Source organism: Cyprinodon tularosa, unplaced genomic scaffold (assembly GCF_016077235.1).
Source record: "Cyprinodon tularosa strain WSP-4 unplaced genomic scaffold, ASM1607723v1 ctg714, whole genome shotgun sequence".
NCBI lineage: Eukaryota > Metazoa > Chordata > Actinopteri > Cyprinodontiformes > Cyprinodontidae > Cyprinodon > Cyprinodon tularosa.
The window spans coordinates 126958-152493 of record NW_024039468.1 but is presented as its reverse complement, the minus strand read 5'-3'; the positions used below and the strand labels follow the sequence as shown (position 1 = coordinate 152493).

At 41.6% G+C, this 25536-nt stretch overlaps 1 protein-coding gene across 3 annotated transcripts in view; it reads left to right on the top strand.

Moving 5' to 3' along the window:
• Nucleotides 1-25536, top strand: part of raly (RALY heterogeneous nuclear ribonucleoprotein) — a 150815-nt gene that overhangs the window by 75176 nt on the left and 50103 nt on the right. For all 3 annotated transcript variants that reach the window (XM_038268991.1, XM_038268990.1, XM_038268989.1), the window contains exons 2-5: nucleotides 3739-4047; nucleotides 18782-18854; nucleotides 19379-19426; nucleotides 22693-22853. In XM_038268991.1, coding sequence (XP_038124919.1) covers nucleotides 3792-4047; nucleotides 18782-18854; nucleotides 19379-19426; nucleotides 22693-22853 — 538 coding nt within the window. In that variant the 5' untranslated portion in view covers nucleotides 3739-3791. The remainder of the gene's footprint in view (nucleotides 1-3738; nucleotides 4048-18781; nucleotides 18855-19378; nucleotides 19427-22692; nucleotides 22854-25536) is intronic.

Below are 25536 nucleotides of genomic sequence, written 5' to 3'. Positions count from 1 at the left end.
TATTCTTTTTAACTTTACCGGTACATTCAAAACATGTAATTGGGAATTAAGATTGTTATTAAGTTGAAACCGGTAGCGGGAAAAATCTATTAACTATTTGCTCCAGGTAAATAAACGGAGATTGATGGATTTCACTCAGTCAGCACTTTATTTTTATATCTTTGGAAAAAGAAAACAGTTCATCATATTAACCTAATCGCATGGTAATCAGCCCTGTTCTGATCTGGGCAGCGTTTGTTCCCCCTTACTTACAATAATGGAAAGTAGTCAGAGTCAAAACAAATTACAGACACTTTGGTTAAACAGTAACATGTTATGAATAAACCTGGAGGAAGAATCTCATTTATTATGGGATGAAGGTAGGTCTGGTCTACAAACACTCCAACGCAGGGGAATTGTGTGGCCTTGCAGGTGAAACAGGCTGAGTGAAAACATTTATAGTGAATAAAGAGCATAAATTAATATATGAAGTGAGAGAAACAAATTTACCTAAAAACCTAAACTATCTTTTTTTTTTTTTTTTTTTTTTTTAAACAGCAGTTAAACCAACATTGTTTGCAGCATTTTATACTTTTATATTCTCTATGCCGTTTCCAAAATTCTGTCCGATGCCAGAGGGGTGTCTGCGGCACAGACTGCAAGTTTACACGCCATAAAAAAAATTTTAAAAGCTGTTTCCCACATGTTTACAACTTCTTCATGTCATCTAAGAGTGACTAATTTATTTTCTCAGTCTGGTGATGGTGGTTATATTAATGAGATCAGAAGATTTCTGTAGATGTTTATATTTGCAAACCTCTGCCACCATTTTTTTTTTTTTTTTTTTACACAGAGTTGTTCAGATTGTTACCAAAATCCCTGGATGTAGAGTTCCTAGGATGTAGAGGGATAAGCAGCATAAATTTCGTTAGCTTTTTTTAAATTTTGTGTTAGTCTAAACGACGAAAATCCGTTTTAGTCTTAGTCAAAGTCATATTTGTAATTTTAGTCAACACTGTGCAGAATAGAACTTCTCCAAACACTGATTTTCTTTTTTAACATATATCACACTGCAAACATTGAACTTTTTTTCAGCTTGTTTCATCATATCCACAAAGTCTCCATCCTCAATGGTCCTTGCAGGCAGGCCAGAACGCCCAATCCACTTTCCCATTGAGTTCTTAAGGGCATTGTGCTCTTTGGCATTTGGCTGCGCTGTCACTGTGTCAGGAATCTAGATCAGAGGAAGAAATTTAAACGATTAATATCCAGTGTATCGGTAGAACATCTTTCTTCTGACAGAGAGAGAGACAGATACAGGCACAGGAAGGCACACCCACTTCTATATCCACATGCATGCGTGCCCAGGTGCGCACACACACCCGTTCCTGCTACTACAGGCTCACCCGTTCTTTACCTTCTTCCATATGGCAGCATGTTGGGTCCTCAGACGTCTCTTGAGATTCGTTGTGTTCTTCCCTTCCATTTTGAAGCTGCAGACTCTTTCAGTGTATTCTGCACCATAATTTCGTACGTTTTGGACGTTTTTTTTTCAAGAACATAGAATTTAAAATACAATTAGCCCTAACCCTGACCCTAACCCTAAGATACAAAGCAGCAAGCAAAGTAGTTAGAGATGTGAATAAATGATTATTGCACTGTTTTTCCCAGTTTGACGTCCATCCATGGATGCGCACTGATCTGGTTTTTTGAGGAAAAACGTCCTAAACGTACAAAATAGTGTGCATAACTTTTCGTACGATTTCATACAAACTGATAATGAGAATATGTTGACTCTTTGGTGGCGTCTTTCCTCCCGTGTTTTCCTAAACTAAATTGCTCTATACATCCAGGCGTTGTTTTCACCCAGCTCCTCCAACAAACCATACACCAGTATCCGAGCCCCACACAATGACTGCTAAGTTGAGCTAGGAGTATAATTATCCCTCTGCTACTACTCACTGAGCGGTGCCAAGCACTGTGGGAAAGGCGCTGTGTAGCGACAAACAGGGCAACAATGCGTAATCTTCTCTGAAGCTCAAGAAACACTTATATTAACGTGCTGATGAAGGTTCTCAGTCATCCAGGTCATAGTCATTCCGTAAAAAATTCAATAAATATCCACTGGACTTGGTTTCCAAGATTTTAAGACGTTTCTCCACCTCTCCAGGAAGCTTTCTCAACTCAAATGTCTGGATCCGCAGTGAGTTTGAGTCTTTATAGAGACAAAGCCTTGTATCGCTTGGAAACATGCAAATAGAAACCGATGAATGGGTCGTTTGGTTCCATCGTTAGCCTGTAATATCTGAAACCTGTCTATGGCCCCGTCCACACGAAGTCAAAACGAACACGAAACGCTGATATTTTCCAAAACGTTTGCCGTAAAGACGGAGACGTAAAATAAATGTGAGCGTCCACACTAATGCATGAAAACGCTGCAAAATGTATGCCAGGCCTGTAAGTGGCGCTGTGGTGCCAAAGCAAAAATAAGCGACGAAATGTTGGGCATGCGCACTAATATTTATACATGGTTGCCCTGCGGGTCCATTTTCGTGGTTCAGTCAAATTCAGGCGCTGAACTATGTCGTCGATATTGCTCTGTTCTTCCTGGAGATATTTCAGAAGAAGAAGATTCTGTTGTAAGCCCGGCAGCAGGGTGAGTAGCATTAGCAGCAACTGCGCCATTGTTGTTGTGATGTGTCGCGCATGCGTGTTTAGAGGCGACGCTATGACGCATGCGTGTAAAAAAAAATATGCGGTTAGAGCGTAAAGATGGAAACGCGAAAACGGTGTTTCAGAATCTTCCCACTCTGAAGGCTGAATAAAAAAAAGATCGTTTACAGACCCCCGAAAACGCCGGCTTCGTGTGGATGAGAGGCTGGTTTGGTGAAAAATTTGTGCGTTTAGGCCAGGGTTCGTCTTCGTGTGGACGGGGCCTATGATTCTGGGGGTTGGTCGTTAAAGGGGGGGGGATTGCCGTTAAGGGGGGATTGTCTCCTGTAATACCTGAAACCTGTCTAGGATTGTTAAGAGTCAGTCGTTAAGAAGGTATTGTTCACCGGCTGGAGCGGGTAGGTCCCTCGTTCCTCTGTGATGGGGTGGGGGGTTTGGTGCATTAATGCATTAGGCGTCAGGATGCCTTCTGGGTGGCTCCCTTTAGAGGGCTACATAGGCAGGCCTCTTTAGAGGGAGACCTCTGGGTCTGGGTCTTTAATCCACTAGTATAAAAATGGGCATTAGTCCATTAAAAACTAGGCAAAAATCAAAGTTAATAAATGGTCACTAGAAAAATGATTTGCATTAACTTATTTCTCAAACACAGGAATAGATAAGAAATATTCCAGCATAGGTAATTCAGGAATATTAAAAACATGTAAATAAATTCAGATTTCTGCATTGGAGATTTGTTCCATTATTTTAATTATAAAACTGCTTCATTGCTGGTTATCATTCAGCTAATATCCCCCATCCTGTTGCTGGAGGCTGGAAACTTGCCCTGCAAAAATGTTTTCTTTTGCATTTTTTCTGTTTTAAAATGTTCTAAATTACCTCTTGAAGACAGACTGATCTAAATTAAACCTAATAAAAAAGAGCCTTAAATATTGCATGTCTTACCAGATATTCATGTCCATTAGGACTGTATCAACTGGTTAGCCATTTTTTTTAGCAGTAATTATGTTTTATTAAACATTGTTTGACAGTTGTTTACTCTCGCTGTCATTCTGCTGTGACTAAAAGCGGGTATCTTTTCTCTTTCAGCCTCTCTGTCCTGTGATACGTTCATCTGTCACCCAAGACACCACCTCCCCAACATGTCGCTCAAGGTCCAGACTAGTAATGTGACAAACAAGACAGATCCCAAGTCTATCAACTCCCGAGTGTTTATTGGAAACTTAAACACGGCGGTGGTGAAGAAATCTGATGTAGAAGGCATATTTTCCAAATATGGCCGAGTGCTGGGCTGCTCTGTGCACAAAGGGTTCGCCTTCGTCCAGTATGCCAGTGAGAGGCACGCACGGGGGGCTGTGATCGGGGAGAACGGCAGGGTGCTTGCAGGGCAAACCCTGGGTGAGTCAACTAGTTTTTATATATGTTTATATTTATCTATATATGTACATACATATATACATATACACAAGTGGACAAATCTGTTGGTACCCCTGATTTATTGAAAGGAAAAAAACACAACATTCACAAACTGGAATCTGACACAAAAAAAAAAAAACTGTATGAAGATGAATAAGTTAAAGTCAGACATTGCTTTTCAACCATGCTGTTAGGTTTATTCAATGATGATTATAAAATTAATGTGTGCTTAGAAAACATTTGTGCGAGGGGATGCTCCACTCCTGTCTCATGATCCAGTCAGGAGACCATCCTGCCTTGTCATTCTGATGGAGCATTCTGTCTTCATGAACTGATCAATTGTTATGTCAGAACAATACTCTGTTTGTAACCATGCGTCATGTTCTGTTAATAAACGCTCTGCAGAGGAGGTCCAGTGGGAGACAGTGTGTTTGAGTCTGGGGTTCAACTGTCTCTCCTTTCTGCAGGAATTGTATCCATAATTGTGTATTTCAGTTCTTCTTTTGCAAAAATGTTATGAACCCGACACACACTTTAACAGAATGATACAAAAATAATAATAAACTAATCAAGCAGGCCTTGACAGAAAGGATGGTCCCCTTAGAAAGGACTTAAAATAATGAGAACAGAGGGAGATGTTCAATTAAGGCAGTGGTTCCCAAAGTGTGGGGCGCGCCCCCTAGGGGGGGCGCAATGCCATTGCAGGGGGGGCGCGGGAAGCGGTATGAGTGAAGGAAAAAAAAAACAAAAAACAAAAAAAAAAACAGCGCTTGCTTGACTGAGCATAATGGACAGTTGTGACACTGCAACCCAGATTTGAGAATATCTACAGCAAAAAGCAGGCTCACTACAGCCACTGAAAAGATGGGAGGATTAAAGTACAAAGAAAAAACTCTCAGGGAGCTGTTCAATGTTTTCACTCCATTTTGCACAGAGGCTTTTTTAATGTATAGATTATAGCAAAGTTAAATATTGTTACAAATAAAAAAAAAAAGAAATATGTTTAAAATAACACAGACAACAAAGAATCCTCTTCTAATCTACAGTATAGAACTATGAAAAAAATACTGTTACACAAAAGTGTTCCACTGTAAAGATGGTGTTTGTTTTGTAGCAACCTGAAGTGTGAAATAAACTTCAGTGGAGTTTGAAAACAAAATATGTGTATAGATTTATTATATCTGGGTTTTTTTTTTTTTTTTTTTTTTTTTTTTTTTTTGGGGGGGGGGGGGGTCGGGGGGTTATGGGGGAGCGTGGACATTTTATTGTAATCCAAAGGGGGGCCCAGAAGAAAATCTTTGGGAACCACTGAATTAAGGTGTGTCCACTAATTAGCATCACAGGTGTCTGCAACCTTGTAATCAGTCAGAGGGCCTATATAAACTGTAGGGCTGCAGGTAGTCACTGTGCTGTTTGGTGTGTACCACATCTTAATGTGGAGCAGAGGAAGCAAAATAAAGAGAGGTTACAGTAGATTGGAAAGGAAATTATACACCAACATGTTAAAGAATACAAGACCATCTGCAAGCAGCTTCGACTACACGACGACGCTGCCCACAATTTTTTATGGTGCCAATATTATTCTTTTGTGTCAGAACGCACCAGCCGTCTTCGTTTGAACCAAAGGGGACCTAATGGGAAACGACCAAAGAGGAACAATTGATGAAACAAATCCAGTTAAATGGTAGCCTCATGAGACCATCCTGATCTCGCAAGCTTTCAAGGTTTTACTCGCAAATCAGTCTGGCTACTTTCCGTTAAAGAAAATTTGGAGCCGTTCACCAATCGAACGTCCAATCAGCGTTGGCTTTGAGGCGGGTTGAGGTGTGACGCAACGAGAAGCGCGACAGTTCAGTCTAAAGAACATGGCGGCTTCAGCCGATGAAACTAGCGTTAGCGTGGCTATCGAGCAAGTTTTATGGGAATTACAGAGTATTTCTTCACTGAAAGAAGAGCAAAACACTGCTCTGGAGGCTTTTCTCAGAGGAAAAGATGTTTTTGCTCTTCTCCCGACTGGTTTCGGCAAGAGTAGCCTGGCTTGTGGTTGTGTTTTCGTTGTCGTTCTGTTAGTACATCATATGCTTCTTTTGATTGGTTAGGGTTAGGGTTAGGATTGGTTTATTTGGCCCATCTATCACCAACATAGGCCAATCAGCTAACCAGTATTTTCGCCCCTTCCCAAAATTACTTCAACGGAAGGTTTCCAGATGGATATGCGGAGCAAATCCATCTGGCGGAGTCAGGTTAGTCAAATGGTGGAATATACCAAACTACACGTTGACTAGTCAGAAAGCTTCTGTGAGAATGTCATATGGACAGATGAGATGAAAATGATGCATATTATGAAAATAAAACATTGTTCCTACTGTGAAACATGGAGGAGGGTCTGTTATGCTCTGCGGTTGCTTTGCTTCATCTGCCAAAAGGTTTCTGAGTCACTTCAGAATACAATAAAATAAGCAGACTATCAGGGATTGTAGACAGAAATTGTCACGGTCTTGGTTCTGTTTTCTTTGAGTTTTCAGTTTCACGTTGATTCATTTTTTTTCTGGTTTTATTGGTTTGATTCCTATTTTGTTGTGTTTTTCTGGATGTATTTGAGTTCTTAGGTGTTTATTTGTTTCCCTCTTGTGTTGGTCTCCTTTTCACTGGCCTCTCTTCACACCTGCTCCCAATCAGCTCGTTAGTCCTTTCTTTGTTCAGTCAGCCATAAATACTCTCTTTTATCTCTTTCCTCAGTGCTGGTTCCTCGTCTTTCCCTGACTCCTTGTGCTCGTTTTCCATGACATTTTCATGTTGGATTTTTGGATCCCTGCCTCAGTTGCTGGTGAACATTCCATTAAAAATACAAGAACTCACCTCCGCCTCCTAGCCTCTGCATTTGGGTCCTCAAAACCTCAACCAAACCCTGTCAGAATTTTTTTACTTTTATTTCTCATTACTTTTGGCAGATTCAACTTACTTCTCATGTTACTTGTTGGGTTTTGATTTAAACAGACGGATGGATAAATTATATTTCTTTGCTGTTTTTTGCCATCTATATACAGTATAAATTTCAAAGCCACCTGGTAGGGCATTTGGTAGCAAAAAGTACTGGGTCCCCACCACCGTCCTCGTGGGGACATCTGCCAGGTCCTTATATATCTCCTCCAGCAGCAAAGCTTTTATCATAATAAGTCCATAGATGAATCATTATAGTAGAAAATATTTTTCAAAAGAGTTATCTGGTATTTTGCATATAAAATCCATCTGAAATGCATAAATGAGCAGTTTAAGAAGGAAAGAAAATAAAGCTCAAACAGACCCCTTTTTGTACCTTTTGTTCTCTAAAGTGTACACACAAGAATTTATTTTGCATAGGTTGACGTGTATGTAGCATTAGCAACATAAGCAGTTAGCCATGGTCCCTATACTATTGTTTTTTTGTCTCTTACACAAAAAGGTAAAACTTAAACAAGCATCCACTCTCACCAACATCCTGCAGGTCAATCCCTGTAGTTGGAATCGCCTTTTTGATAGAATATAGATTGGCGTTGTGATAGCAAGGCGGGCTATTGTTAGCACGCTTCCAGGAACGCCTTAAGTACAAGAGGAGGACCAACCTCTCACTTTGTGTAGGGCACACCCATGTGAACTTTACTGATTTGAACAACAAGTCACTTTCACAATCCTGACTTAACTTGTCTTAACTTGAAAAACTTTGAGTCCCTGTTGATGACTCAGTTTTTAACCAATTGTTTTAAGTGTTAAAGGTGTTAAACTCAAATTTTTCATCCTATAGAAGAGGCTCAGCAAAGCATCCAGTCATGAGGTGTATGATTCCAATCGTACCCCTATCTCACTGGCCAAAAAAACAGTTTAAATCTAGGAACAATCAGCTGTTATGCCACAGTTTTTTTTTCCCTTTTGGGGGCGACTTTCCAGTCTTGCGATAATTTTCCGATCGGGCCGACTTTCAGCCTGATGGTGCGTCCTGTAGTGTACAGGGGGTAACGAGGGGCGATCAGCCTCTCACTATCACCTCCTGATCAGGAATCGTAAGGTTTGATTTTCGGTCGAGTCCTGGGCAAATCGCTCAGTGAGCAACAAAGGATTCGTCTTTTTCCTCTGAGACAAAAACACAGAAGCATGGCGGGGTGTGATAGCCTGGGTGCCATTCCGAACTTAGTCCCGCCCACAACGTTTGAGGTCGGGAAGTTCGGTCTGGCATTGCTCAATAGTAGCGCAAGTATGCTCGCACAATATCTGGCGGGCCAATCAAATTGTCAGGGCGGGCTTTATACGATGATGGACAGATGATCAACAGTAACGTAATCAACCACGTTACCAAAGCGCGCTTGGGTGACAACAACAATGGCTGCCGCTGGAGAGTTGAGGTGTGTAGATTCTGCTATTAGGTCTGTTCTAGAAGATATCGACAGCAAATTCATTTTAAAAGAGGAACAGAGAAACGCGATCAAGGCTCATCTTCTTATTCTAGGCGTGCAACTGCACGCTTTGATTTTTGTTGACAACAACTATGCGTCTCTTAACATACGTCACGCACTCCGTTGCTCTTATTGGTTGTAGGTCTATCCAATTGAGTGCAGAGGCATTTTTTTTCCTGGTTCGTTCAAAACACGCCCCATAATCACAGCTCTATGGAGCAGCATCAGACTCATATTCTGACTAGAAATGAGTAGGACTACGTCAGGCTAGGGGTGTGAGTAAAATGGAATTCTTTCTGTACAATTGACAGACCGTAGGTGCCCCGTTTGCTCAACCACGTCTTTGTCCAAATACGTCGTCACCTTTTCTTTTTAGGGCTTTCAGCACAAAATTGCATAAATTGCCAAGGAAGCGCGGTTCTAGTGGGCTTCATGTTTCTCTTCTACTTGTCTGGCTTTCGGATAGACGAGTCAGAGTAGCTCCATCTCACTGTGGAGCTGTGTCCTACCTGGTTTTTAGACGTACAGTGTGAGCAGGTAGATCGCATCAGAGCATCGTGCTGCACAGACATCGTGAGCTGTGCACTCACACTGTACGATGAATCTACAGGGTTTCGTTGTACAGTGTGAGCTGTAGCTGCGTGCAACGAGTGAAAAAAATATTGTATGCCCGGCTTTAGTGGCAGTGGGAACAGCTCACTAAAGATTGTCTTCTCGGGTCAAAAGAGTTGGCGGGCAACCAGCGTTAAAAATGGCCCAACTCTGGTGTTCCCACAGCATGCCAATCAGAGCCAAGTTGACCCGTTAAATTACGTGACACCATTGAAGGCAACGTACAGTCGTAAACACACCGTGCCAGTCGCTTCTGATCTAACAAGCCGAAACGACTCTGTTTATAGAGTCGTTTCGGCGTGTTAGACATGGAGCAGCGCTGGTGAGAGGGATTCGGAAAGATAATAGAGCTAAATAATAAAGCACACTTACTACGCCCTGGCTTACTTACATGATGCTCTCTGTGGTGGATGATCCTCCCACCACCACATCGTGTTAGTATTTTTTTTTCTTGCTTTATATTATATTATAATTTATGTTTAAGTTGGTTATTTCTTTTAGACAGGTATTTTCTAACGGATGCACACTTTAGTTAATGTCTGTCTGAATGGTTTATTTACACTTGCTCTTTTGTTTGAGGTGCTGCTGATGCAAACCAGCTCGAGAAGGAAACATGGATCATACCATTTTTGAAAGACTGACAGGGGAGACTTGTTTCAAATTGTTTTCAATTAGTTTGTCACTTAAATACTCACTTATTGTTTCTGCTAAGTAAAAGTTATTTTGCTTTATTTGTTTCATAGAATGGTTATTTTTTTATGTATTGGTTCTTTTGTTATGTTGTGCCTCCCTCATGTGGTAGACTTGGGTTACTCCATCCCTTTTTAAGCAGCCTTTAGTTCTTTGTTTGCAGGTCAGTTTTTTTGTTTGAGTTGGATCCTCAGTTGACCTCAGTTAAGTTGGGCCCAGATCCATGTTATTTTGTATTTAAGTTATTTTGTATTGCTTTTGAGCCTTTGTTAACCATTGACACAATTAAATGAAAGCACTTTTTAAATTTTTGAACACCCTTTGTCCTTGTTTAAGTTTGGTCCCTCACACTCTCCATTGTTTACTTTCCGGATTTCTTTCGCACTGGTGACATCAGAAACGCTAGACCAGCTTTTTTTTGCCAGTGGGAAGGGAGCCAAATGCTGTTTTCAGTGGAAAGGAGGGTTTGGTTATTTCTCTAATCCCACAAAGTAGATCATGTTTGACCAATTTGTCATGAAATATGTACAACTTTTTTCTTAAAGCTTAATGATGTTGTTTTTCAGTGAAAACATCTACCTAAAGTATTAAATATAATTTGACTTTGCAGTCCTGGCTCCCCTGCATTTAAAGTTTGGAAACACTATTTATCCATCTATCCAATAAGGTTTTAATTACACTTTTTCCCACACTCCATTGCTATCACAATGTGGTATGTTATCCAAGGGGAAATTAGAGCTAAGCTGAATGGGCTTTTAAGCTACTGGAGTGTTTTCCTCCATCTGCTAGTATCCCAGCGAAGTGCAAGGTGAGCTGTCAGGATGCTGGTGAGAAGAACTCGGCCAGTTAATGCTCAGTCTCTGCAGGGCGGCAGGCTCATTTCTTTATAGGATCCGTCAGTTCAGGGTCTGTGTGTACAGGAGAGAGAGAGAAACTATGGAAAACAGTATAATTAAAAAGTCTTTGTCTCTTTGTGTGATCAATAATTAAATACAGCTCAGGTTTTGTTGTGCAAGTTTTAGTTCAGTACATTTTGTTGAACAGTTTATCTCAAGGCACCTTAGACAGAAGGCAGGGCAAAATTACAATATGATTACAAAGCAGGGACTTTAATTCAAATCAACACAATCTTGGCTTATTTAAACCCAATGCAGCAAAAATTATTATTCTGTCTAACTTTCCTTTGATGAAAATCAAGAAACAGTTGATTCCATGTAAGTTTAATTTGATGAAGTTTCTCATGTTTGCCAAGTTTACCACAGATTAAAAGCCTTTTAATCTGCTTTGCTCTGCCATGACACAAACTCCACAGTTCTTACATATTAATTATAGTTATAAATACCAAAGGTCCTTCAAACTCAAAACTTTTGCTAGCAGACATTAAAAATAAGGCTAAAACACAAAGAAAAAAATATATAAAAACAAAATGTTGCAATGAAGAAATGCAATGTTCAGAGAACATGGAGAGTAGCAAAGTGGTAACATGATGCAAACAGAAAAGTCCAGTCAAGAGACAAAGGACCTCCAGGGTGTCCCATCCCAGTGGGATGTACCTGTATACACCTCTTGAGAGGCATCCACGGGGGCATCCAAAAAGGATGTCCAAACCACCTCAGATGACTCTTCTTGATTTGGAATAAAAACAGCTCTATTCCAGGCCTCTAAAGTAGAGCCCAGCCACCGTGCAGAGAAAGCTCAATTCAGCCGCTTGTACCCAGGATCACGGTCTTGATGATCCAGATTGCTTGACCACACATGAGGGTAAGAATTCAACCCGACTGGTAAATTAAGAGCTTTGCCTTTTTAGCTCAGCTCTTGCTTCACTACAACAGAATGGTGCAGCTTCTGCAACATAGCAGCATTCACACTGATCCGTCTATTGATCTCCCATTCCATTCTTCCTTTCCCCAAGATACTCCTCCACTTGAGTCAGGAACTTAGCCTCGTGAGACCATCCTGATCTCGTGAGCTTTCAAGGTTTCACTCGCAGATCAGTCTGGAGACTCTCCGTTAAAGAAAATTTGGAGCCGTTCACCAAACGAACGTCCAATCAGCGTTGGCTTTGAGGCGGGTTGAGGTGTGACGCAACGAGAAGCGCGACAGTTCAGTCTAAAGAACATGGCGGCTTCAGCCGATGAAACTAGCGTTAGCGTGGCTATCGAGCAAGTTTTATCGGAGGCTTTTCTCAGAGGAAAAGATGTTTTTGCTCTTCTCCCGACTGGTTTCGGCAAGAGTAGCCTGGCTTGTGGTTGTGTTTTCGTCGTCGCTCTGTTAGTACATCATATGCTTCGTTGATCTGATTGGTTTATTTGGCCCGTCTATCACCAACATAGGCCAATCAGCTAACCAGTATTTTCGCCCCTTCCAAACATTACTTCTACAGAAGGTTTCCAGATGGATATGCAGAGCAAATCCATGTGGCGCAGTCAGGTTAGCAGGAACTTCCTCAAACCCAAAAGGTTAAAAGCCACCTTTTTCCTGTTGGGAACAATGGCCTCGGAGTTGGAGAATTGAAATTTTCATCCCGGCCACTCAGACTGGGATGCAAACTGTCGAGTACCACGAGGAAGAGCCTGACCAGCGGGCATTCTGCAACAAACCCAAACTCTAAACCTGTCTGGTGAAAAGTCCACCGAAAGACCCAGAGGGAAGACTCTAATGTACATAAAGTTTTTTTACCCAGAGCCTGCTTGCGTTGGTTGACCCTAGCTGACAACATAGCATCTGGGATCATCCAAACACTAAAACCTTTCAACCACATTAAATTGGTAGTTCAGAGAAGAATTGGCTGTCATAGTTCAGTAAGAAAATATTGTCATGGAGCGATCAGAGCTTTTCCAGTTCAATGTACATGGAATAATACAGTCTCATGGCTTTTACAGGTAAACCTAAGTTGAGTGTTACCCCTTTATATATAAATACTGGTTCATTTTCCATGGTTTGATTGATTTACTTTATTGATCTCACAGTGTAGCTCAATAAAGATCAAAAACAGAAGAAGAAGGTGCCAAAGGAGAAAAAGGTGTATAGGGTATATACAGTATATACACTCACCAGCCACTTTATTAGGTACACCTGTCCAACTGCTCGTTAACACTTAATTTCTAAGCAGCCAATCACATGGCGGCAACTCAGTGCATTTAGGCATGTAGACATGGTCAAGACAATCTCCTGCAGTTCAAGCCGAGCATCAGTATGGGGAAGAAAGGTGATTTGAGTGACTTTGAACGTGGCATGATTGTTGGTGCCAGAAGGGCTGGTCTGAGTATTTCAGAAACTGCTGATCTACTGGGATTTTCACGCACAACCATCTCTAGGGTTTACAGAGAATGGTCCGAAAAAGAAAAAACATCCAGTGAGTGGCAGTTCTGTGGGCGGAAATGCCTTGTTGATGCCAGAGGTCAGAGGAGAATGGCCAGACTGGTTCGAGCTGATAGAAGGGCAATAGTGACTCAAATAACCACCCGTTACAACCAAGGTGGGCAGAAGAGCATCTCTGAACGCACAGTACGTCGAACTTTGAGGCAGATGGGCTACAGCAGCAGAAGACCACACCGGGTGCCACTCCTTTCAGCTAAGAACAGGAAACTGAGGCTACAATTTGCACAAGCTCATGGAAATTGGACAATAGAAGATTGGAAAAACGTTGCCTGGTCTGATGAGTCTCGATTTCTGCTGCGACATTCGGATGGTAGGGTCAGAATTTGGCGTCTACAACATGAAAGCATGGATCCATCCTGCCTTGTATCAACGGTTCAGGCTGGTGGTGGTGGTGTCATGGTGTGGGGAATATTTTCTTGGCACTCTTTGGGCCCCTTGGTACCAATTGAGCATCGTTGCAACGCCACAGCCTACCTGAGTATTGTTGCTGACCATGTCCATCCCTTTATGACCACAATGTACCCAACTTCTGATGGCTACTTTCAGCAGGATAATGCGCCATGTCATAAAGCTGGAATCATCTCAGACTGGTTTCTTGAACATGACAATGAGTTCACTGTACTCAAATGGCCTCCACAGTCACCAGATCTCAATCCAATAGAGCATCTTTGGGATGTGGTGGAACGGGAGATTCGCATCATGGATGTGCAGCCGACAAATCTGCGGCAACTGTGTGATGCCATCATGTCAATATGGACCAAACTCCCTGAGGAATGCTTCCAGCACCTTGTTGAATCTATGCCACCAAGAATTGCGGCAGTTCTGAAGGCAAAAGGGGGTCCAACCCGTTACTAGCATGGGGTACCTAATAAAGTGGCCGGTGAGTGTATAGTGCTTCTGCATATGACAGCTGAAGACCATTAGGCAGTAATAGGCAGTTGCCTAGGGCCCCACGTTCCTAGGGGCCCCATAAAACTCTGTTTACATGTATGGTTAAAACAACTATTCCTGATTTCTGCACATTGATTATGATTGATTAAACAATCATTTAACTAAAATGACGTCAGAATGCTTATAAAATTAAGTATGTCTTAATTTTGCCGTCGCCTTTTTGGAAACACAGGAAGGAGCAATCAGCTAAGTGAGCTTAGTGCTTGGAAAAAATCTTTCATTCCTTTAGAGACAGCATGAAAAGTCAGCTGAGTACAAAACATAGAGAGGAAAACAAGAAGAAAAGGGACAAGAAGAGAGGGACACAACCTAGAACAGATAATGGATGTCTATTCTATTAACATTTCTCTATCTGTAGAATGGGGCTGTTTGATGTGTTGTTTTCTTTATTCAGAGGGCCCCCTGCCTGTCTTTCCTAAATCCGCACCCGTGTGTGCATGTTTTCCTTGTTTTTATGTACAGCACATTTGAAACATTGTTTGCTTTTAAATGTGCTATATATATAAAGTGGAATGGATTGGATTAATGCTGAAAGCTCTACAGGAAGAAAATTCCCGGCTTGAATGGAGGCCATGTCTCTCAGCTAACTCCTGTTTCAGATTCTCCTATTGGTTGAAATTCTGATTTTCAAACTCCAGCATGATTTGAATGTGCTTGTATGGGAGAAATATCATACGTGACAGGATGTCTGCCTAAGACAACATGTTAGATTTCTCCCTGTTCCCATCTGGGATTTCTGCCTATGCCCATTCATGAAAAAATACAGTAATATTAACTCCAAGCTGACAACACTGGCACGGCTTCCTTTAGACGGGCTCTTTACTAAACACTGTGAAAGCTATAGAGATCAAAGACAAAGCTTTAGATATAGAGGCATTTACAGACAGTCAAGTACTTTAACAAAAATGACCTCGTGACGCCTGCCTATTCAGTAATGAAACACCATAACCAAAAAAGTTTCAAAATATTACAAACATAACTACAAAATACCTTAAAAGATACACTGAAGAAAATAACGCATCCGCTTTTGGCGTTTTCTTAATCATATTGTCATGGTTTTTTTCAGTGATCTGACCCACATGCAGGAAACCACTCAGAGAAACCAGGGGAAAGTTTAACAGGTTTATTGAAAACAAGTCGAGATGGGTCCAGTGTTGCTCTGAACGCTGGTGAGCCGGGACTGAAAAGTGAAAGGGGAAGTTCTGTGAATAGTTGAGGCTCAGTGGGAAATTTGAGCTTCGATTTGCAAAAGGTTGAAACAGCAACTGGACTCACGTTTCCAGAAAAGGTGTCCTTCCCAGAATCCAGTCAGTGTGGGTTGTTCCAGAGATTCGTTGGCTCGTTGGAGGGCGGACAGGGTTTACCCAGATTTAGTAGGTTCCTTGAGGAGCGGAGGAGCTGACTGCCACTTAGATTTCCTGTGGTACTTGAACGGTTCTTGTGAAGATCAATCCTCTGCTCAGTGTGAGGCTCAAACAATCTTTTCGTGGGGAAGAGGGTCCAAACCTCCAGTTTGAATCCCCTGCTCAGTATGAAGCGTGAGCCGATCCTTCCAGGGGGAGAAGGCCAAAACATCCAGTTTGTAGGATGACTTCCCGCTGAGAGGCAAAGACAAAACAACAAGGTTAAGATTCAGGTTGACAAAAACTCAGTTTGACTAAGTTAAACTCAGCTTGGCTAGAGCACCCCAAACTGGCAAACACTCTGGCGTTGAGGTAGTGGCAGTCAGCAGCTTAAGAGTCCTCAGGTAATGAGGCAACCATCCGCAGGTGTGTGAAAGGGCCAACGAGAACCAGGCGCCACCTTGTGGTGGAGGGAAAACAAACAAAAACACAACCCACACAAACTGGATTCCTAACACATATTTAGCTATTTTAACACAATTGTTTCATGTTAGCAGGGTGGGATATGAAACGATTGTGTTAAAGTAACTAAAAATGATTAGGTAAATACCAAAAGTGGTTGGAATATTTTTTTCAGTGTACAGGAAACACGAGGCTGCTACACGTAGCTCTGTTCCAGGCTTCTTCTTCTTTGCTGTGTATTCAGGTCTCTCAGCCTTTCAGATACACAAATATTGCAATAAATTTCCACAAAAAATAGTTCGACATGAAATAAAACATAATCATTTTATATAAATCTCAAGACATGAACCAAACAACTTAAAATACATTATCTTAACTATTAGAAAATAAACATACATTTATTTCCAAAAAATAAATTATTTCACTGACACAGTCATATATTTAGCCAATTTAAAAAAAAAATGTCTTTTCTATATGTTCGTTTAGAAAAACATCAATCTTTAGATATGAGAAAATAAGGAAAGAGTCTGAACGGGTGGATTCAGGGCCTGATAACGGCGTTTTATGATAAACTTTCACTGCAAGATAACAGCTTAACTTGCTTTAGCCTGATTCCAGCGAGTAGACATATTGGCCCCATCGTTTTTGTGAATTCATTTTTGTGCGCAGTGAGGGGCATGTAGAACAGCGCTGTATTGGGTATAATTGCTGATTTAATCATTCGGTGATGCACTGCTGTTAGAATGTCATTACTGAGATTTTCTTTCACTCTCCGGGGGAGAATCAAATGTTGCGGTGGATGTTATTTTGGAAAGAATATTGTTGGTCTAGCCCTTTATATATATTGTAAATGATTATCTAAATCTGAAGCCAAACATATAGAAATTGAAGCCTGATCCTCCACCTGCAGCTGCATCCTGTGAGGAGTAATAAGATTGTTTGTTCTCTCGCTTCCTTCTTGTCGCCAGCAGATAATCTCTCAGGAAGTTTTGTTGATATTCAGCTGCAGACAGTTTGAGAGACATCAGTAGTTCAACTCGCCCCAGAATCTGCATCAATATGTTTAAAAGTGTCAGACGAATGCGTTTGTTTGTTCAGATGAAAGAAATGATTTTGTGTGAGATCTAATGCCTTGCTCCCTGCTGGCTCTACGGCACAGTAGACTCATTTGCAGCATCAGCGGCAGGTTACATCAGCTCTCTGCAGCTCTAAAGGCATGGAAATAACCTATGCATACAGTTTGACCTCTTATTTGATTCATAAGTTGTTTGAAAAATCACTTACAAGATTGAATTTCTCTTTTTCAGGAGAGAATGTATTGAATTTAGACGGACTAAACTGAGTTTCTGTCTAAGGTGACATTGGGAAACAAATAGTTGTGTGCGTCTTGTAGTCAGGGACCCAGTCTGAACAGCACAACCCTGCAGGTATTGGAAATGACACACACAAAGCAGCAGGTGAGCAGCGTGTGGCTGCACTTTGGTCCTCTGGGTCATAAACAGAAGGGTCAATCATTTTTGGTTCGATGGAGATGTGTGTTCGAGTGTTTGCCCTTGAGCAACCCGCCTTACCTCTGCTGTTTTCACACTTTGCTGCTGTCAGAGTTCTCGACTGCAGAACTAAAGCTTACTCACACTTCACAAAGAAAGTTTAAATGCATCGCACAAATATATATTTTCCATGTTTTTTTATCTTATTAAACATATTTTATTCATTATTAACAGATCAACATACAGGTTTTTAAAGGCTGATGTCGAGAGCGATTATTTGGACCTTTGTCTAGGCGATGCTGATATGTGCTGCTGATTTTTTAAGCTATGATAAAAATGACAGAATTACAAATGTCACAAAAGTCTCAGTTTAAACAAAAAAGGGACGGTTATTAAAGAGCTGACTACCCCTAATTCATCATACTGTAGTTTACATGATGAAATGCTGCTTTTATATCTAAGGAAAAACAGTTGTTTGCATCGACTCATTGACTCTTCAGCAATCCCTCACACTAAGCATGCTTGTAGCGACAGTGGAGAGGAAAAACTCCCTTTGAACAGGAAGAAACCTCCAGCAGAACCAGGCTCAGTGTGAGCGGCCATCTGCTGAGGCCCACTGGGGTTCAAGGAGACAGAAGCAGACATAGAAAAAGAAGCATAGATACAAACAATAACTAAAAGACGGCCCCGTCCAGGAAATATATAGCTAGGCAGACGAGCTCCGAGCCAGCTCCCATGTCAGAGGATGAAGAGAGCACATCCAGTTAGTCACAGTCAGAGAAACAGGACTACACTGGAAAACAGGCCAAGCTCCAACATCTAGAAACAAAGGTGTTGATGGCAGCAGCACAGCTGATATTTCTCTCCAGGATGGAGTCACAGCCAAACAGGAACAGACCAGATGAAGCTACTATGAGAAAAAGCAGAGAGAGCAGAATGGTAGAAAAATCATAAACAAAATCATAACCTGTGTTTTTTTTAAGAAGGGGGTAACATGTCCAACTCTTCAGAAGTTTTGTTCAGCTGGAGTAGTTAAAGAAAAAGGCTCATAAAGGTTGCAGACTCCTCCTTAAAAATGTATTTAAGGGCGATGCAGAATCACCTGAATCCCCTTAATGGAGACACAAAGTTCAGCTCTCAGAGATTTCTGATTTTCTGTCAGTGGATGATTTTCAATATTACAGTAGTGCTAAATGGCTGCAGAGAGGAGGAAACAGCCTTTTAGACAAGAAGAAAATATAATTCAACAGCCTCCTCTGGTGGAAGTAGCAACACATGACAGCTTAGCTGCTGTTCTGTTATTCAATGATCGTTTTAGCAGTTTAACATGATTGATTTGTTTCTTTCTTGACTCCATCAGATATCAACATGGCAGGAGAACCAAGGCCAAGCAGACCCAAAGGCCTGAAGCGATCATCCGCTGCCCTCTACAAGTATGTCCTGTCATTAACTGAATTTTATGTCAATCATGTTTTCTACGCAAAAAATGATAATGTTATAAATAATAAAAATTTTGAAAAAAATCATAAATTATAAACCAGAATATGCTCAATTGATAGTTTTCAAATAAAAATATTATTATTTGGGAGTCATGTAGGCTGAATGTTCTCTTAAAACCCCTAAGAACTAGGAAAAGTAAAGACAGTGAAAAAAAAAAAACATTAACAGAAAACTGGATTTGTTTTCTGATTTCATTTCATTTTTTTTAACTACCAATTTTTCACATTTCTGTCTTTTTTAAGATTAATATCTTTGCCGTCAGAGAGACTCTAAATCCCTATGCACCTCCATCAAAAAGATAAATGAATAAAAACTATAAAAGGGCTATATGTTTTTTTATTTTTGTGGTCTGAAAAGATTTGTTTTCATATCTTTTTTTTTTTCATTAAATGCTGTCCTTGAACTTTGTATTTTTGCACAGTCTCTAAATAGCTGTGCCATTTTGGTTTTTCCTCAGTGGCTACGAGTTTGACTACGATTACTACAGAGAGGACTTCTATGACAGGTGAGACGACGGCGTGTTTAGATTAAAATGATTTATTTGTTTGTTGTTAATCCAAGATACACAGAATAGAAGCAAGAAATAAACCTACATCATTAAAGAAGACCGTTTAAATGTACCTTTTATGAGTGAAATTAACGAACACTGGGCATGCTGCAAAAAATAATAAGTGCACACATTTCAATTTGATTCAGTTTATTTCTATAGCTCCAATTCACATCATGTCATCTCAGGTCACTTTCCAGTTCACCAGATCATCCAGTCAGATTGATTCAAAGTTTTCTATCTAAGGAAAACCAGCTGATTGCATCGACTCATTGACTCTTCAGCAATCCCTCACACTAAGCATGCTTGTAGCGACAGTGGAGAGGAAAAACTCCCTTTGAACAGGAAGAAACCTCCAGCAGAACCAGGCTCAGTGTGAGCGGCCATCTGCTGAGGCCCACTGGGGTTCAAGGAGACTGAAGCAGACATAGAAAAAGAAGCATAGATGCAAAAGGCAACTGTCAACCAGCTCCACAGGCGGCCCCGTCCAGGAAACACACAGCCAGGCAGACGAGCTCCGAGCCAGCTCCCATGTCAGAGGATGAAGAGAGCACATCCAGTTAGTCACAGTCAGAGAAACAGGACTACACTGGAAAACAGGCCAAGCTCCAACATCTATAAACAAAGGTGTTGATGGCAGCAGCACAGCTGATATTTCTCTCCAGGATGGAGTCACAGCCAAACAGGAACAGGCCAGATGAAGCTACTATGAGAAAAAGCAGAGAGAGCAGAACGTTAGAGACTGAACTAACAGATTCTGCAGAGTGGGAGAATAGAGATAGAATGAAGTAGAATGATAAATAGGGGTCCCTATGTCCTCCAGCAGTCTAAGCCTATAGCAGCATAACTATAGAGATAGTTATTCCTCTTTGCATTTTGCTCTCTGCATCCTGTAGACTCTGTTTTCCTGTAAATGAATCCAACACCAAAGAAAGAAATTAGTAATGAAATCATGATACCATTGTTCTGGGATGTTCTGTTTTTGCCTCGCATAACAGATATTTGTGCTGTGGGTATTGCCAATACACAGTACAGATACAACTATGTTATTATTATGTAATCATATTCCATGACTGTATATTAACTATCATGGCGTAAAGGTCTGGCTCAGGTTAAACCCTGTTAGGTCCTAAAAACCCGGCTGATCAGTTCCTCTTAGATAGCAGAAGGCAGCACATAGAGCTAATCAGTGAATAGATTCTGTTTTAATAAATTAGATAAAGGAATAGGACATGAGCTACAGCACTGATACCAGTACTTTAGGGAGTATTAGCTGCATTTTAGATGGTGGAACAACTCTAACTGAAAGCCGAGACTGATTAGAAACAAGCAAATCAGGTGTGTCACATTATACTGTAATGTTTTTCACAAAGAATGCTGTGATTACAGTATTTTACCTGAGAACACTACAGTAAAATGTTGAGAAGTTTGTGAAAAGCAATATTCACAGTAATCTATTGTGCAAACCTCCGTTTGACAGCAGAATACTTGATTACTGTGCTATATTGAAATCAATGTAATAGAATCTGGTCATGTGAAAATACAGATATTAAAATACAGATACTTAAACACTGTGAGATCCTGGTAATATCTTCCAGTGTAGTCAAGTGCTTTTTTTAAAGTTTTGTCTTTAGATTTAGGTAAGACCATATTTGACCACTTGAGGGCAGCCTTAGATTGTTTATACACTCTTTAGTTTCTGGGTCTGTGATTTAAAAAAATGTTTTCCTATTAAAATCTAGCCTATATGCCATCATCTCAGTAACAACTGGAAGTTTAACATCCAGATGTCATGGTTGTGTGTTGGTCAGCCAAATGGCAGATAACCAGAGCAGAGCGGCAAACTGAGAAATTCAGTATTTAATTATAGAAAAAGAACATCCAGGACTGAGGATGAAACGGACCGAGGCAAGAACTGGAACCTGCCAGAATGCAATATAATGTTTATGGAGGAATAAGTCAGAAATAAACAAAATAAAACAAAGAACCTAACTTAACAGGAACTATGATGAAACAAAGAAGAAACACAATAGATTCCAAATCAAATGAGAAACTGATTCATTTCAATTAACTTTATTTATATTACATCGATTCACTAAACATGTCATTTAAAAGCAATTTAGAGAGAAAATGAAACCAGATCATGGAGTCAGATTAGTTCAAAGTTTTCTATCTAAAGTAACCAGCTGATTGCATCCAGTTATTGACCTTGCAGGATGAGCATGTGGCAACAGTAGAGGTTTAGTTGGACTACGCTGTGGAATCTTCAGCAATCCCTCACACCCAGCATGCTTGTAGCGACAGTGGAGAGGAAAAACTCCCTTTTAACAGGAAGAAACCTCCAGCAGAACCAGGCTCAGTGTGAGCGGCCATCTGCTGAGGCTCACTGGGGTTCAAGGAGACAGAAGCAGACATAGAAATAGAACACAGAACCATTGATCAATAAATGCATTCTAAGTTAAAAACAGTAAACTAGCTCCACAGGTGTCTGGAAAAGAGAAACTGTTACGGTGAGGAGTTTGAAGCCAGTTTTAATGTCTAAAGGAAGGAAAGAAAGCACATCCAGTTAGTCACAGTAAAAGCTGATTCCATAGATATGTTTAGGAGAAAAACAGGACTTAACTCAAAAATAGGCCCAATTCTATAATCTATACGTAAGTATGAAGACGACACTAAAATCTATAAAGGACCAAAAGTGACCAATTTAATAAAATTAAAACTTCTGAAAATAAACTAAACCTGCAGGGGGAAAAAAAAAAAACAGAAGTGAAATTCAGATTGTGACACCATCATTCACCAGGGGAGTCGTGGTCTAGTGGTTAGGTTAGGGCATAGAGCTTGAAATGTTGTAGCTGTGAGTTTGAAACCCACTCCCACAGACTGCCACTCTGTGTAGTTATCCACTCTGCTATTCACAAAATATGTCATATCAGGTCACTTTCCAGTTCACCAGATTGATTCAAAGTTTTCTATCTAAGGAAAGCCAGCTGATTGCATCGACTCATTAACTCTCCAGCAATCCCTCACACTAAGCATGCTTGTAGCGACAGTGGAGAGGAAAAACTCCCTTTAACAGGAAGAAACCTTTTAATCTTATGTTGTTTTTTCTGTTCTTCTCTTTCCTCTTTGACTTTCTTCTTTTGTTTCTATCTGTTGTTTTTTTGTCCCTCTCCTCCACTCATCCCTCGCTCTCTGTTTTTTCTTCACTCATTTTACATGTCTAGGTTGTTCGAGTTTCGCAGCAGAGTGTCTCCCATCCCTCGGGTGGTGCCGGTCAAACGTCCCAGGGTGGCGGTACCGCTGGTTCGACGTGTCAAATCTCTGCCGGTCAAAGTGTTAGCATGTAGCGCCTCCGTCCTTCCCACCAACGGAAACAAAAAGAGACGTGAGTTCGTCCCATATGAATAAATTACATTTTAAGGTGGATCAATTTGTTTTATTTTCATTGAACCATCAGGGCTTCACTGCTACACTGGGCTGAAAAAAATTATAATATGATGTTGGAAAAAAAATACTGATTCTCACAAAAAATGGTTTAAGTTGGGGTAAACGTTTTGTCCTTAGGATTAAAATAATAAAGACAAATCAAAAAAATCTAATCAAAGTTTTATTTAAAAGTAAACTACATTACAGAAGTATTTTGAATGTTTAAGTTATGCAGATTCAATACCATGAAGCCCAGAATTTACAGAAGTTAGTCAAACAAAACTTTGCTACTAGCAGGAAGAGGACACTCTAGAGGCGGAGTTTCAAGACAAGTAGCCAATCAAAGGAACTTTACTTTCCCTGGTGGGTTTGCACCCAGAAAAGGATCCCCACTGAGTAGAAAATAATCTACACATTCAAAGCAAGCAGTGAGCACAGAGAAGGAACATGGACTCCCATATTTTGGGAGCCTCCGCATATTGAATGATTGATCGATGATGAATAAAATAAGATAAAGAAAGCACCCGGAGAGTTGTGTGTGTTTTGAATAAAGAATGCTTAGTGTGAGGGATTGCCTTCGAGTCAATGAGATGGAAAACTAATCTGACTAAATAATCTGGTTAAATTGTCTCTTCAGAGAGCATTTAGATGACGTGTGTTGTGAATTGTTGAAATATAAATAAACTGCAATAAAAAAAAAATTGGTATAAAAAATTAAAAAATACATTTACTGCTTTAGTTTCTATTTAAATTACAGTAAACATCTGAAGCATAAAGTATATTAATAAGATAAAGAAAGTTGTCTTATTCTAAAGTAAATTAGATTGCTAAATCATGTTGATTTGAAAAGTTGAAAACATAACAGAAAGATTTTCAGTTTTCAATATTTTTATGGTTTAATTTTTTTCCTAATTTTGGTCCCAAAAATAATAAAATCACCAAAGGACTTGAATATTGCTGGATCTTCCTTTATAGTAGCAGCCATTGAAAATAGCCTTCCCAATCACATGCCAGCTGAATGGCAGCCCACTGCCCTGCCACTCCCAGAAAAATCCCCCTCCGACTTCCAGCCACTGGATTTTTTTGCCCTGCCTCCACCCTTTCACTGAATCACAGGGTCTGACCAAGAGATGGCGCTTCTCTTTCGATCATGACAGAATATTTTAGTACAAAGATTGAGGAATTGTAGGGGACCTGCCAAGGACCAACCAAGGACCAGCCAAGGACGAGCCAAGGACCAGCCAAGGACCTGCCAAGGACCAACCAAGGACCAGTCAAGGACCAGCCAAGGACCAGTCAAGGACCAGCCAAGGACCAGCCAAGGACCAACCAAGGACCAGCGAAGGACCAGTCAAGGACCAGCGAAGAACCAGTCAAGGACCTGCCAAGGACCAGCCAAGGACCAGCGAAGGACCAGTCAAGGAATAGCGAAGGACCAGTCAAGGACCAGCCAAGGAGCAGCCAAGGACCAACCAAGGACCAGCGAAGGACCAGTCAAGGGCCTGCCAAGGACCAACCAAGGACCAACCAAGGACCAGCCAAGGACCAGCCAAGGACCAGCCAAGGACCAACCAAGGACCAGCGAAGGACCAGTCAAGGACCAGCGAAGGACCAGTCAAGGACCAGCGAAGAACCAGTCAAGGACCTGCCAAGGACCAACCAAGGACCAGCCAAGGACCAGCCAAGGACCAACCAAGGACCAGCCAAGGACCAGCGAAGGGCCAGTCAAGGACCTGCCAAGGACCAACCAAGGACCAACCAAGGACCAGCCAAGGACCAGCCAAGGACCAGTCAAGGACCTGCCAAGGACCTGCCAAGGACCAGCCAAGGACCAGTCAAGGACCAGCCAAGAACCAGTGAAGGACCTGCCAAGGACCAACCAAGGACCAGCCAAGGACCAGCCAAGGACCAACCAAGGACCAGCCAAGGACCAGCCAAGAACCAGTGAAGGACCTGCCAAGGACCAACCAAGGACCAGCCAAGGACCAGCCAAGGACCAGCCAAGGACCAGCCAAGGACCAGTCAAGGACCAACCAAGGACCAGCCAAGGACCAGCCAAGAACCAGTGAAGGACCTGCCAAGGACCTGCCAAGGACCAGCCAAGGACCAACCAAGGACCAGCCAAGGACCAGCCAAGAACCAGTGAAGGACCTGCCAAGGACCTGCCAAGGACCAGCCAAGGACCAGTCAAGGACCAGCCAAGAACCAGTGAAGGACCTGCCAAGGACCAACCAAGGACCAGCCAAGGACCAGCCAAGGACCAGTCAAGGACCTGCCAAGGACCAACCAAGGACCTGCCAAGGACCAACCAAGGACCAACCAAGGGCCAGCCAAGGACCAGCCAAGGACCAACCAAGGACCAGCCAAGGACCAACCAAGGGCCAGCCAAGGACCAGCCAAGGACCAACCAAGGACCAGCCAAGGACCAACCAAGGACCAGCCAAGGGCCAGACAAAGACCAACGAAGGGCCAGCCAAGGGCCAGCCAAGGGCCAGCCAAGGACCAGCCAAGGACCTACCAAGGGCCAGCCAAGGACCAGCCAACGACCAACCAAGGACCAGCCAAGGACCAGCCAAGGACCAACCAAGGACCAGCCAACGACCAACCAACGACCAACCAAGGACCAGCCAAGGACCAACCAA